Below are 13571 nucleotides of genomic sequence, written 5' to 3' on the forward strand. Positions count from 1 at the left end.
AAATGTTTGTTTTCTGGCAAAAGTAACAGTTGTATTATGGCCTTCGTCATCTTTGTAAGAAAATGTCCAAGCTAAACATATGGAAAATGGACAACTTAAACATTCTGATGTTGTAAAGAAAGGATAGTGATAGTGTTTTGATGGTGTGGGAGTAGTACTAACTAAGCATTTGCCACACTTGTATAATATCTAAATCTGCATTTCTCAATGTACCTGCCTTTTTAAATCCATATTCAGGTTTATGAAAGCTGACAGTTGCTGTGCTTTTAATCACAGAGCATCTGCTTTTCCTTGCTTATTTCAGTAACTCTGGTATTTGAACATTAATAAAACATCTTGCTTCAATTTTATCACAGATGCAAAAATACTTCCTGGAAATGAAGAATAAGATGCCTTCTTTATCACCAATAGATAAAAACTGGCCAGCGAGACCTTACCTTTTCTTGGATTCAACTCACAAGGAACTAAAGAGGATTTTCCATTTGTGGAGGGTAGGACACAATCTGGTCCAGTCTGTACAGAACTTCATCACACAGTTTTCAGTAGTTTAGTGTTGTTCATAAGGAGCCTATTTTGGGGATATATTTCTTCCTGTTCCAGAGAGGATGTTTTATTTCTTTGGAAGAAGTGTGTCTTTTGATCATTGTCTTTGGCCTGCAAGGGGTATAACTATCCTGCCTACTCCCTTCAGGGGCAAGGGAGAGAGGATTGCTTCCTGCCATCAGCTTTTAACTTAATAGTAAAGCAATATGCCTGTTGCCTGTTAATTGGTAGCTTATAATACTTGCATCCATGGCCAGCACTGGGACTAGCTCTTGGACCAACATTGGAAGTATCGGGTGGAATTTTTTACTTATGAACTGTGGTTAGCTGAAATTTGTTTTGGATCTTTGGATGGAGAGAACAGCGAGAATCTGTGTAAGTGCTGATGAGACGTTTTACTGATCTTGTGGGCTACGGTTTCTGTGAATTGTCAAGGAGCAGTTTTTCTTCCACAAAATTCATCCTCTCAGCTGGGTTTTGTTCTCTCCGTCTCTTTACATAAACTTCTGCAATTGTGCAGTTATGTATGTTGCTGTGAACCTTTTTAGCACAGTCTCCCAGTGACTGGTATCTGATAGATTAAGCTCACGTTCCAAGTGCAGCATGCTTAAATGGTATGTTTTAGAGATTGTTTTTGGTGTAATTCAGAAGTATCTAGAATGAGCGAGGAGAAAACCACCTCTGCTCTTTGTTACTGTGCTACAGTGGCACGTAGGATGGAGCTGAGTCACTTCAGAAGTATACAAAGAATGTGCATCTTGAGCAATAAGCAAACATTAGTCTGTGGTGCTGCTGCTTCAAATCAGATCTGGAAGGATAATTTTCTAGTTTGTTTAATATATCATGTTTTGTAGTGTAAGAAGTACAGAGACCAGTTCACAGATCAGCAGAAGCTTATATATGAAGAAAAACTGGAAGCAAGCGAACTTTTCAAGGACAAGAAGGCTTTATATCCAGCCAGGTATGACTTACTCTGTTGCTTTTAGTGTACAATAAATTCAGTATCCTTACATAGATTTAGGAAAATAAGCAAGATTTTGCATTTTATCTGAAGCAGGAAAGTGCATTTTCCTTGTTTGACAATGTCCCTCCATCGTGTTACTTTACAAACCAGGAAATTGACCTCAGTTTGCTTCTAACTTCGATGTTGTTGCAGTCCTCTAATCCTGCGATACTGAGCACTTCTGTCCTGAAGCCATGACGTTTTGTTGTTCTAACCCCCCGTGACCTGTTCACGTCGTAAAAGTTTGCAGAACCACTTCTAGAAGGGAGTAACCCTCACCCTTTTCCCTAGTTTCCATCACGCTGGTTCCTGCAACATATAAATGTGGAACTGAAAGGCTGTGAGGGACAACGTCACTCCCAGATGAGGTGTGCTCTCCTATTTCCAAACTTAGTACATTCAGCATGATGCTCTAATGCGAAGACTTGGTCATTCAAGAGCTAGATACCGTTGGTATATATCTTTTGGAAAGGATACTTTGGAAAAAAAAAAAAAAAAGGGGCTTAGAAGTTCATTTCCATTTTGGAACTGTTGTGATGGTGTTTTATAATTGGAGACTTTTTAAACGTGAAATCTCTGCAAATAAGCTTCTTGGTTTCTCAGATGATTGAGCTCTTAAAAAACGATACATTCTTGTCATTGCTATCTGCAGTACTAACATTACTTAAAGTGCAGTAGTATCTGATTTTACTTAAGGAATGCTTTTCTTTTTTTTTTTTTTGCATGAAATAAAACTGAAAAAATAGAGATCTGACATCCTTCAAATAAGTTCAATTGAACTTTTTAAGTGAAAATGAGCTTAGAAATTGTGTTTTTCTTGAAAACAAAGGTCTTGTCCATCTCAGGAGAGTTTTTTCTTAGAAGCCATAGTTTGAGTGGAGCAGGAACAAGGCACTGTAAAACGAGAAACGAGGTTCAGTAGAGGGAGGAACGGGAATCTGCAAGAGTTGATGAGGGCAGTTCCATGCATGGACAAGCTCTGCTTGGTTGTTTGTGTGTTTTATTGGGTTTGTTTTGTGTCATTTTTTGTTGACGCGTTTCCTTTTTTTTCCTGTAATGGACTCAGTATCTTTCTCTTTCTTCCATTCAGTAGATATCTTATTTAACAACTTTATATGTTGGCTTGTGTTTTGTTCCTTATTTGCTTTGGGATGCCTTTTTATACTGCTGGGAAAAGAGAAAGATGCTGCCTTTGGACTTTTCTAGGAGCAAGCAGGTTTTTTTCTTTGAGTCAGTATACATCTGATCAGCATTGAGCTCCTTGGGAAGGAAGGAATTTTATTTATATCCCTGGTTTGGTACTTCTTACACCAAGACTGAACAATGAAATATTATATAGCAAAATATATATCTGAGTTACTTTTATCCAAGACATTCTTATGTGGTATGTGTCATAAAGGGCAACAGTTGATTCATTTCAGTTTTAGCTTGTAAGTCGTCATTGTTTGATTAGGGACAAAGTCCGCAGGGAATCTGCTATTCTGGTGACTACGGTTTCATAAAGCTAATTAATAAAAACAAAAAAACCCAAAGATCCAACATGGTAGAAAGTTAGAATGCTTTCCTGACCCTGCACTCATTTAAGAACATTTCCATCTCTCTTTGTCTTGTATTCAGAGCTGATTAGCTCCTGTTGTTTTTTTTTCTTGGCCTAAGGGTGGAGGAAATTATTGCATAAAATTTCTGATTAGTTAGTACGATAATGATTCATAGGATGTGGCTAATTTTCTGTATGTAATGTAATTATTTAAGAACAGAGATGGACTTCTTGTGAATATTAAAATACCAGTTCCCTTCCTTTTCTCTCCCATCTCCCTGTGTGACAGAGATGCAATTACAAAGGTAGTGCTATTCCACATAATATATTGGTTCCTTTTGGGCTCTAGTCTTGGCAAAGCTTTGCATTTAGTACTTTGACTGCAGTTTAATCAAAGTGATTAGTTAAAGCGACTTCCAAACAAAGCAAGCAGCAACTGTATTCACCAGTTCTTAACTGATAGCGAAGCTCTTACTGTATAACCCTGAGGTGGACAAAGACGGGGTGATTTGCAAGCGCACCGAGTCTTGAGGAAGAGCTGGTACACATTCACAAACAACAGCAGATCTTGAAGGCAAGTTCTTGTCTGTCAGTCTGAAATATTGTGGAGGGGCAGAGGCGTTTGTGCTGCTGAAGTTTTATTTCGTCTGTTTTCACAGAGACTGTTACTGGGCGATTTTAAGTCAAAATTGATTGTATACGTAAGGATGTACTTATGTCTGATACTCATTGCAATTTGGCCCATTTAATTGGAAAATGTTTCCAGAGCAAAGAAAAAAAAATAAAATCCTATTACTGCCTTTGGTGATAAATTTCTTTATTCACCATCACTGTGCTGTTAATGTGTACAAGATTCTGTGTCTAATACACATACAGTTTCTTACCTCTCCTCCTTTCTTCTTTCCCTTCGGATAATGTGCTGGGAGATATACCCACACTACTCTGTAGCAATTCCCAAGTTATTTTCAGCTGGCGTAGTATGCCTGCATGGCACAGATCGATGCCAACACCACCCCACTGAGTGACTGGTGGTACCGACCTGAAGAGTCTAGGGGCAGAGCTCGGGACGGCTGCAGTTTTCAGCTTCTCAGACAATGGAGGACAATTCCACCGCATGACTTTCCCTGGCAGACAGTGTATCAAAGCTTAAGGAATCTTCTGGCAGCGTAGAGTCAGTGAAAATGGTATTTGGTGCATCTCCCTGCTCCACGAAGCCCGAGGCAGAATGTGGCGGTTTCAGGTTTACTACTTCTCTGCGATTCACATTTAACTCGTGTTTCTCTTGTCTTTTTGTTGGGCAGCGTTGGGCAACCGTTCCAAGGGGCTTACTTGGAAATCAGCAAGAACCCCAAGTATAAAAAACTTAAAGATGCTGTGGATGAAAAGATCATTATTGCAGAAGTTGTGAATAAGATCAATAGAGCCAATGGGAAGGTAATAAAATGGCATTGCTTTATGCAGAAGGGCAGCTCATTTTTGTTAAAAATTAACTGAGAGGGAGACTTTGTTTCTGTCACCTAATAGTCTGAGGATTTAAAAAAATGCCTTTTTTTTTTTTTAAGGGCAAGACTGGAAATGTTTGATTTATGTAAACTGGTGATTTTAAGCACCTGTTTTAAATTTACATAAAGATTATTAAAATCTTGTTTGGGTTTGTAGTTTCCAGTGACTTTTCCAAACAAAAATGGCATTTCATCAACTGGTAACAGGCTGTATTGATTCATAACTAAAGGTAGTCTCTGTACCAAACTCATATCGTCTATTTGCCAATTGAATAAAATAAATACTTAGAGAATATTGTTCCTGTTCAAGTATTTAGAAAACTTAACCTTTCAAGGTTCACACTGTCATTCAAACTCCTGATTATCATATTTTATTATGTTTTTAAATTGTTAGTGGCATGCTCTGTAGCTTTGCCTGTCTTCTGATTGATATCAAAAGCTTTTTGGAATGAAGAGACAAGTTTCTTGTATCGTTTGAATAAAGCTGTTAAATATACTGGGTACTTTTTAAATCTGCCAACACAGAACTTGTTTTGCATTTAAATTATACTTATTAAAACAGGAAGTAATATCCTCCCTTAGTAAATGTAATTGTTTTCACCATATCTGTCTAAATATTAGAAGTAGTAGATCTCAACTTGTCAGATGTAGATGTCATGTATGCATTTGTAGGAGCGAAATTAGGTTGCCTGTTTTTGATGCCAAGTTAATTTTCTGGTTTAGAAGAAACTAATTAAATGAAGACAATATCTTTCCTGTACTTGCATAGTCTTCAGCTCTCAAGATTAAAAAAAAAAAAAAAATTAATAATGAGCTATGGTTCTATGTGCTTAAGACAGCTACTTCTTAATTATAATAGTTAAGATTTTGTTATTTAAAATTTTACAGGAGAAAAAGCTGTATGCAGATTAAGTTCTCATTTCTTGTTCTTATTATTTTCTAAGGTGAATTTAAGAACACGCACTCATGCTTTAAAAATATTTGTCACTTGAAAATATGAATGTGTATCCTCCTAAAGAATAATTCCAATAGATAAAGGGAGGAGAACATAGCATTGAAAATCCCTACGTGATTTGTGTTGTTCTGCAACACGGTTTTGGTGACTAACAGTAAATAGTGAACCGTAGTCCTGAATTAGCTCTCACTGAAAAGGTACGTTGGTTTTCCTGAGGACTGACAGTGCATGAGAAATGAGGTTATCCTCATTTGCATAGTTTCTGAATTTTATAACTGTAAGCTAGTAATTAAAGGAACTGCTTATATCGAAGAATATGTGCCAGAATGAGCTAAGCTTCTCAATCTATAATTAGACTCATAAATGGATTTGACCTGATTTCAGCTGATCTGCAGCTTTTACTGAACATCAAATGTTCGTGTTTTACTAATGTGGGCCAGGCTTATTAACTCTATGAACTGCGTGTAGTCTTCGCAGGTGCTCAATGAAGACCAGTTCTCTCTTTGCATAGATAATGGTTTGCGGTTTTGTATTTTCACAGGCTACATCCAGGATTTTCTTATTAACCAAAAATAATGTTCTTCTTGCGGATCAAAAATCTGGGAATATCAAGTCAGAGGTTCCACTGGGAGACGTTACCAAAGTATCCATGAGTTCCCAAAATGATGGCTTCTTTGCAGTGCACCTCAAGGAGGTTGGTTACAACTTTATAATACAATAATAGGACTGTTTTACATGCAATGAAATAAAAATTGTCTATTAATTATTTTGTAGTGTTAAATCGTAGCGGTTAGCCTGTAGGTTTAGAAGTTTATTGAAGTTTGCCATATCTGCAAAAACTTTGATTTAAAACTACTGAAGCCAAATGAGGACAGGTATTACATTATGAACGATCATTTACTTGTGAAAATCAGAGTTCATATTTCACTGCAGTCTCTTCAGGATTGGAGTTTTCAAGTTGTAATATGGACCTTTAATCTGGTTCAGATACCTTGTGGCAGTGTTCTCCTTTTTAGCTGCTCATATAATTAATTCTTCCTGACACACTGGCAGAATGTTTCTCTCTTTATGGGATGCCAAGAAATCTACGTTATGGCACAGCTAATTTGGTTACTCAGTTCTAAAGAACTTAGTTCAGTGCTGTATTTGCTTTGCTGCACTGTCAGCATTGCTCTGCTAAAATCGTTACGCTGGCATTTCTTTTCTAGCTTGAATGGATTTGAAAAACTTCATATATAGTGTCTTTTCATACTGACCTAATACTGGCGTTGGTAATTGGGTTCTGTTCCTTTCTGAAAATATGGTGAGCTTGCTGTGATGTAGCCAGAAGAAGGATACAGAAACACTACAGTTTTGTAGGACAAATGAAAGGGACCCTCCTTTAGGGTCAGAGAAGGTTTTTAACTTTCTGAACAGGTTTGCGGTTTATTTGAGAGCTAATTGCATTTTGATCCTCTACACTGCACTGCATCCCTATTTAATTTACAAGACAAAAGATGGTTGTTTCATTGCGCTGGGAAGAGAAGATTCCTTGTAAAACCTCCTGCTTGGCTGGCATTTAATATTTTTCATATTCTAGGTTTTGGTAGGCCTCACTACCTTCCTTTCTGTTCCAGGGCTCAGGAGCAGCTGGTAAAGGAGATTTCCTGCTCAGCAGCGATCACCTCATTGAAATGGCCACTAAACTTTACCGCACTACTCTCAGCCAAACCAAACAGAAGCTCAACATTGAGATATCTGATGAGTATGTTTCTTGTTTGCCTTCAATGCAACATGCTAAAAAGTCAAGTATCTGATGTTAGAAAAACAAAACACACTGTGTAATTAATACTTCTTTTCTCTTGACAGAATATTTGTAAATAAGGATCCAATTTTCAATGTGTGCTCATTCCTAGTATTCATTTTGGCTCTTATTTTCTTGGAAATCACTAGAGAGAATGTACTTTTCTTAAAGCAGTTTCAAATAGGGCTATGAAGCCGCTGTAGAAATAATTAAGAGATGCTACATTTGAGAGAATCATTTTGTGTGTGACTGAAAAGTTCACATATTCTTACGAGATGTTTATCAATTGGTCAGAGTGGACACCAGGTGCCAAGTTCCAGTGAAAACAACCAAAAGAAAACGAAAAGCTCCTCCCCAAACATACATAATGATGGTGCTCATATTGTAGGTCTATAAAGCTCTACCTTCTTTTTCTCAAAGGTGAAAAATGTATTCTTAAAATTCCTGCCGATGGTGTTTGAACCACCTGTTGTTGTTTTGGGATTTTTGGTTGTTAAAAAGCTTTGTTCGGTAAAAAGTTTGCATCTCAAACTACAACTTCTTTCTGCTTGGTGCAGTTACATCTTTTGGCCTTAAGTTCGGAGTGCACTTGCAGTGTTTGTAGCTACGGAATAAAAATGTTTGTGTGTGTGTGTGTGAACTCCTAAAGGCTGCTGGGTAAGAGTCCCTCACTCAGTCCATCATTGTTACGTGCTCGGTTTTTTGTGTGAAGTAGTGTTGATTTGGTGGGTTTATTCATTCTGAATAAGGAAGAAAATTTGGAACACTTTAACAAGAGTGAAATGAAATTTCTGTAGGCAAAAACTGAACCTTTTATCTGGCTGCACAGCACTGCTTGTATTCTAGTCGTGCTGGTGAGTACAGTTTGTATCTGTTCAGATTGGAGGGTTTATTTAAAAGCCAATTTTGCTCTTTCCTTGAAAACTACATCTGCCATTTTCCTTTGTTCTGTTACGAGATGTGATTTAATTTCCTCAAGGGTGTGTGTTTTTAGCCTCTAAAAGAGTGTAAAAGATTCTAGTTTAATGATGGCTACAAAGGAATGAACTACTAAAACAAAGTTTAAACACTAGTCTGGACTGCCCGCCTTGGTCTGGAAAACATTCTGCTTTCTGGGAGTCTTGCATTTTGGGATGTGGTTTTGTTTCTTGTCTTGCAGATTAAAAACATACAAGTGTGTATTGCTATTGCGTTAACCCAGACTAAATAATTCTAAGTTGTTTTCTTCTTTTTTAGCGGTTCCATCTCTGTTGATGGTGAAGCAGTACTCTCTTCTCCCTGCTAGAGTTGAGATACAAGCACAGCTAGCAATTGAGGAGAAAACGTGGCCTTACTTTGATTAGTGTACAGTACTTTTGGGGAAGAGAGTTTATATAAGTAAAAACACTGTTGATCCAGGGGTATGTCTAGTAAGAGACACACCGTTTATATATATATTTGTGTGTATATATATATACATATAAAAAATAATGGAACAACGGGCCTAGGAAAATGCAGCTTTGGTGACAAGAGACGATGGCTATAAGACCTACTTGTGTTTTGCGGATGCTTGCATGGCTGGGGGCGCCGAACAAGTTAATCGTTGAGCGTCTGGGCTATGCAGCAGGAAAGCAGGACTAAAGGGCAGCTCGGCGCAGGAGAGGCCACTTCCTCCCCTGAGCTCTGCCGTCAGCTTGATTTGTGGTTTCCGGCTGGAGAACAAATTCTTTGAAGTTTTTGGCCTCTGCTGGAGGACTTTTTAAGGATGCTAAAAGGGAAAATCTGCTGTATTACAAAGGACTTTTTAGGTCAGCAACCGCTGCATGTGAGCCAAAAGGCAGCGCTGCCCTGTTTATTGCTTTTAATCTTGCTATCCAGATCAGTGAGAAGTTTGAGGCTCCACAGGAGCGTGTTGGATTTTTTTCTTTTTTTTTTTTTTTAAGCAATTCTCCACATTGAATGAAATTTCTCTTCCCGTAAAAAGCGAAGAGTCAAATCCAGATTAATTTATCGTGGACTGTAGGAAATATCTGAATTTGGAGACCACTGGGAAGGAAGTGAATTTTCCCAGTTGCTGAGCAGGGGCCTGTAAAGGCTAACTAAGGATTAGAAATATGAGAGCTGCTCATATTTCTACCAGATATATCGTATCTAATACACTAAATAAAGCATAAACCAGAAGAAGGGCACTCCTGATGTCGCTGTAGAAGTATTTAGCTTCCTTCCATGAAAAGTCCCTTTGGATGGTGGTAAAGCAAATGGAAATGGGCTTTGCTGCTTTTCTGGTACATTAGAAATTCTGTTTTAAATTGCCTTCTTGCTAAAGGAATAGCAAACTAACTATTGTAAAAGGTCCAGAGTTACAGGCAAAAGGCAGTAATTAGGTGATACTACCTCAAGGAGACTCAAGCCATACCATAACCTATTGCTTTTTTTAATCCCCCAACTCTTACTACTAATACAGGCCAGAAAATGACATCTTTTGGAGCGATGCTCAGAACCAACAGGAGAGGACTTTCGCTCCTCGTGTGGTTTTCTCCACCTTTAACTAAAACATCTTATTCCCTGTCCTAGGTTTCTGGTCCAGTTCCGACAAGACAAAGTCTGCGTGAAGTTCATACAAGGCAGCCAGAAAAACGGCAACATCCCAACTTGCAAGCGAAAAAACAATCGGCTTCTTGAAGTGGCTGTCCCTTAACTGCGGCTGGTGACTCTACCTTTCACGGACTTGTTTCTTTGTAATAGTGCAATTTTAGTTGTTTGGTTTTGCTATTTTGATCCCTTTCTGGAGCTGTTGATGGCTAATAGCTTTAGAAACCCTTGGCAAACCATTTGATCGATCAACTTTTTAATCTTTTTGTTCATGCCAGAGTTTTAACCCTCGAAATGCAAATTTTTACCCAGTGAGGCATTTTTACCAGCTGGCACGTGTCTGTCATACACGACTCATTCTCTTTGTTTAGCGGTCATATTTTAGTGCAGCATACCATAAACCCACGTATTAATGATAAACTACTCATATTCCTTAGTCTAGAAGTCCGCTTAACAGGAACTACACACGGCCTTGATGCTTGGTGGCCACTTGTGCCCAGTGTCTTTTCATACGGCCTGTTCTGGTGTCCTGACGGGCTCCTTGCTTGCCACCGCTGGGGAGACCAGCAGAACAGAGACTCCTATAGTTAACACTAGGACCTACGTAACTCAGTCTTTTAGTCGATACAGCACAGGAACATCTAATTCTGCAAAACAGAAGGAATATATGATTATACAAGCAGCTATATGCATAATTTTATAGTAAAAAATGCAGAAATGTTGAAGCAGGATTTTTAATTAGGTCAGATGTTTTTAATGACTTTATACAGTAGAAATCAGTAAAACTAAACCAGCTTGTTTCTTTCACAAAAGCTACACAGTTCAAGGCATATTTTCTGTTCTGCTTTTTTTCTTTTAAATTATCAGTTAAGAGTAGAGCCTGAAGAATGCAGTAGTATTCATAACACAAGTAAATGCTAGATATTTAAACAGTTAGTTATCAAGCGAAAGGTTCGAGCCTTTCTTTTAGATATTGGCATGTACAATGTGCAATAAAACATACATGACCTTTTGTGAAAAATTATTTATGATACATTTTTGTGTGCAAGAGAGAGGATTGGTGCAGCCTGCATAGACAATGTAGGGGTTAAAATAGATTTGTGTTGTTAATTTGCAGTTTTTTAGAGTGTACACTACAGTTGTCAATTTGGGAAGAATACTTAGAATTAAAAAAATCCTTAATTTGGGGGTCTGTATATAAATTGGTATTACGGTAATAAAACTGTTCTAATTCTGTGCTGTTTGGTACTCCTATGTTATAACCATATTTTTGTACTCCAAACTATTTTATATAACTCGTGTGCCTGATGTAAATGCGTGCACAGAAAATACAATCAAGAGCTGCATTATAAACTTTCAGTGTAACTGATTGCACTTAGTCTTTTATAAGCCAGAAGCATTAGTTGAAATCCTGAAGAGGAGAGATGCCTTTTTAGATAGAAGTAACTACTCAAGTGAAGGGTTTGTTGGATGTGACTGTTGGATTTGTTCATGCAAGGACAGTTGGGAAAGCATTGTGTTTTTGCGGTCTGATATAGGACAGATTAAGACCCTGGGTATCTGATGTGCAGTGCTGGAAGTCCAAGCATAAATAAAGGAAAGATAAAGAAAAGTTCAGAGTCTCATTACTCTCCTGGTGGTAAAGCGACGTAGAGCTCATGGCTGCGAAGGCTTCTCTGCGGAGCTCAACGTTAATGTCGGCTCTCCGTGTTAAACCTCCGTTCACTGCAATAGATGTTCTACTGCAATAGATGTTCTACTGCTAACGGTGGCCTCTTATCGGTCTGTAAAAAACAGCTGGTTTGGGTTATGCCACATTTTGCTTTGGGATTGAAGTAAATGATTTTGCTGTCATTGGGATGCAAAGCAATTGTTTTAACTGGGTGCTTAATGTTGCTGTTAAACGTCCATGCGCGTGACCTTGAAAGGTGGGAGTAATCAAAAGATGTGTTTTCCAAACTGCGACCAAGCGTTGCCTCTGCCTTGCGATCTTCATTTGAACCCTTCTTTTAATAACTGAGTTAGGTTAATAGTTTAGTAAAATTTAAAGCATTTTACATGTATTGTAATTAGAGATGCTTACAAAGGAAATCTTAGCATCAATTTGTAATGCAAAATTGGGATACTTCAAAGGAATTATGCCACTGCCTTAAGAAGATAGCACGTAATAACATGGTATTTAAAACTCCTACATCCTGTATTAGAATTGCTGCTTGGTAAAGATTGGAGGGTTTGTAAAACTGTTCAGTATCTTGAAAGCCTTTACAGTAAGAACTACAAGGGGCAAGTTTTTAAAATGGATACCAAAGTAAGGAAAACAAACATTTGAAGTCTGATGTAACCCTGTACTTGCTTGCAGGTAGGAAATGGGAGAGGTTAGATTAAGTGCATCTGGATATTTGGCCCAAGAAGTTAGGATATTACAGGATAATGTGAAGATATTTGATCCATCCTGGGCAGAATCAGTATACGTCCCTTTTATTTTTTTTGATCTTTGCAGCAAGTCATGATAGCCATACCTCCACAAGACTTGGAAGATGGGCAAATTCCTCACTTTGGTTTCTGTTGTTCCATTTCTTTTTCTGGCCCTTACAATTTTCACCTTGCATAATAGCTGGGACTTTGTGATAGCCACCGTTTGACCAGTCTTAATGTACAGAGCAAGTTCTGCTAAACGTGAATTATTTAGATATGGTAGATGGGTCATGGTATCTTGATGTTTAGATTTAAGTATCTAGGATGTTGAAAATAAAAATGCAAGGTCAGCTAGGTTTTTAGTTTTGTTTTTTTTCTTTTCCTCTGTTTCCTTTTATAACCTTCTATCAAATGGAATTACAAAGAGAAGACTGTTCCTCCTATGGTGCTAACCGTATGCCTCCTTTTACTTGTAAATTATAATTTGTTGTCTGAAAGCTGGGCAAGGATCATTTAAAAAAAATGAGATTTGTTGCATGATACTTTTCAGAATCAAATAAAATTCTGTTCCTAGACCTATACTTTCTCTATATCTGTATCTTCCTTACTGCCATCAAATCTAAAAAGTGCAGGTGATGGAATTTTAGGTTAAATACACACAACACTGGTGTGCGACTTCGAGAGAGAAGAAATTTTTATCTCGGATGTGATTCCTTAAAAGGCAGCATGTCTTCCTCAGTAATTCACAGTAACCTTTTTCAGTGCAAGTCCTTTCCTCAACATAGTTTTCTCTGAAAATTCTGCGGACTCATCTTTCCTAACATTAGGATTTGGACCAATCTTTAAGAACAGTATTAATAGCCAGGCTGAGATGATTTTTAAAAAATTACTTTGAGCCCCAAACATATCATATTCCACATGTTTTGTTTTGTGATCTTTTTCTCTCTTTTTATCCTTAACAATTTCATCCTGATTTATGTATATTTTTGTTCGTCGTACAAATTATGGAAGAAAAACTAAAACGTAAAATCGGAAAAAAACATCTTCAGTTTCAATCCAGGTTTGTTTTCATTGCTAAAATCAGCCCTTTTTCTAAACAGTTCTGGGGGAAAAAAATATTGAAGGATTAATTCAGAATTTTGACCTGAAATGAGATTATTTTCCCCAGTTGGTTTAAATTTCGCTGTTAATTCTTAAGCTTTTAAATCCTTAGTCTTGAAGAGCAACAGATTTTCCGTGTTCTACATGGATATGGAAAATGG

At 37.6% G+C, this 13571-nt stretch overlaps 1 protein-coding gene across 5 annotated transcripts in view; it reads left to right on the plus strand.

Moving 5' to 3' along the window:
- The window catches only part of MYO1B (myosin IB), a 115518-nt gene extending 102628 nt beyond the window's left edge, over window positions 1–12890 (plus strand). For all 5 annotated transcript variants that reach the window (XM_074593928.1, XM_074593931.1, XM_074593930.1 and 2 more), the window contains 6 exons: window positions 357–491; window positions 1398–1504; window positions 4385–4517; window positions 6082–6234; window positions 7157–7284; window positions 9877–12890. In XM_074593928.1, the coding sequence (XP_074450029.1) occupies window positions 357–491; window positions 1398–1504; window positions 4385–4517; window positions 6082–6234; window positions 7157–7284; window positions 9877–10000 (780 nt within the window). In that variant the 3' untranslated portion in view covers window positions 10001–12890. The remainder of the gene's footprint in view (window positions 1–356; window positions 492–1397; window positions 1505–4384; window positions 4518–6081; window positions 6235–7156; window positions 7285–9876) is intronic.
- The last annotated feature ends 681 nt before the right edge of the window (window positions 12891–13571 follow it).

This window comes from Larus michahellis, chromosome 7, assembly GCF_964199755.1.
Source record: "Larus michahellis chromosome 7, bLarMic1.1, whole genome shotgun sequence".
NCBI classification, from domain to species: domain Eukaryota; kingdom Metazoa; phylum Chordata; class Aves; order Charadriiformes; family Laridae; genus Larus; species Larus michahellis.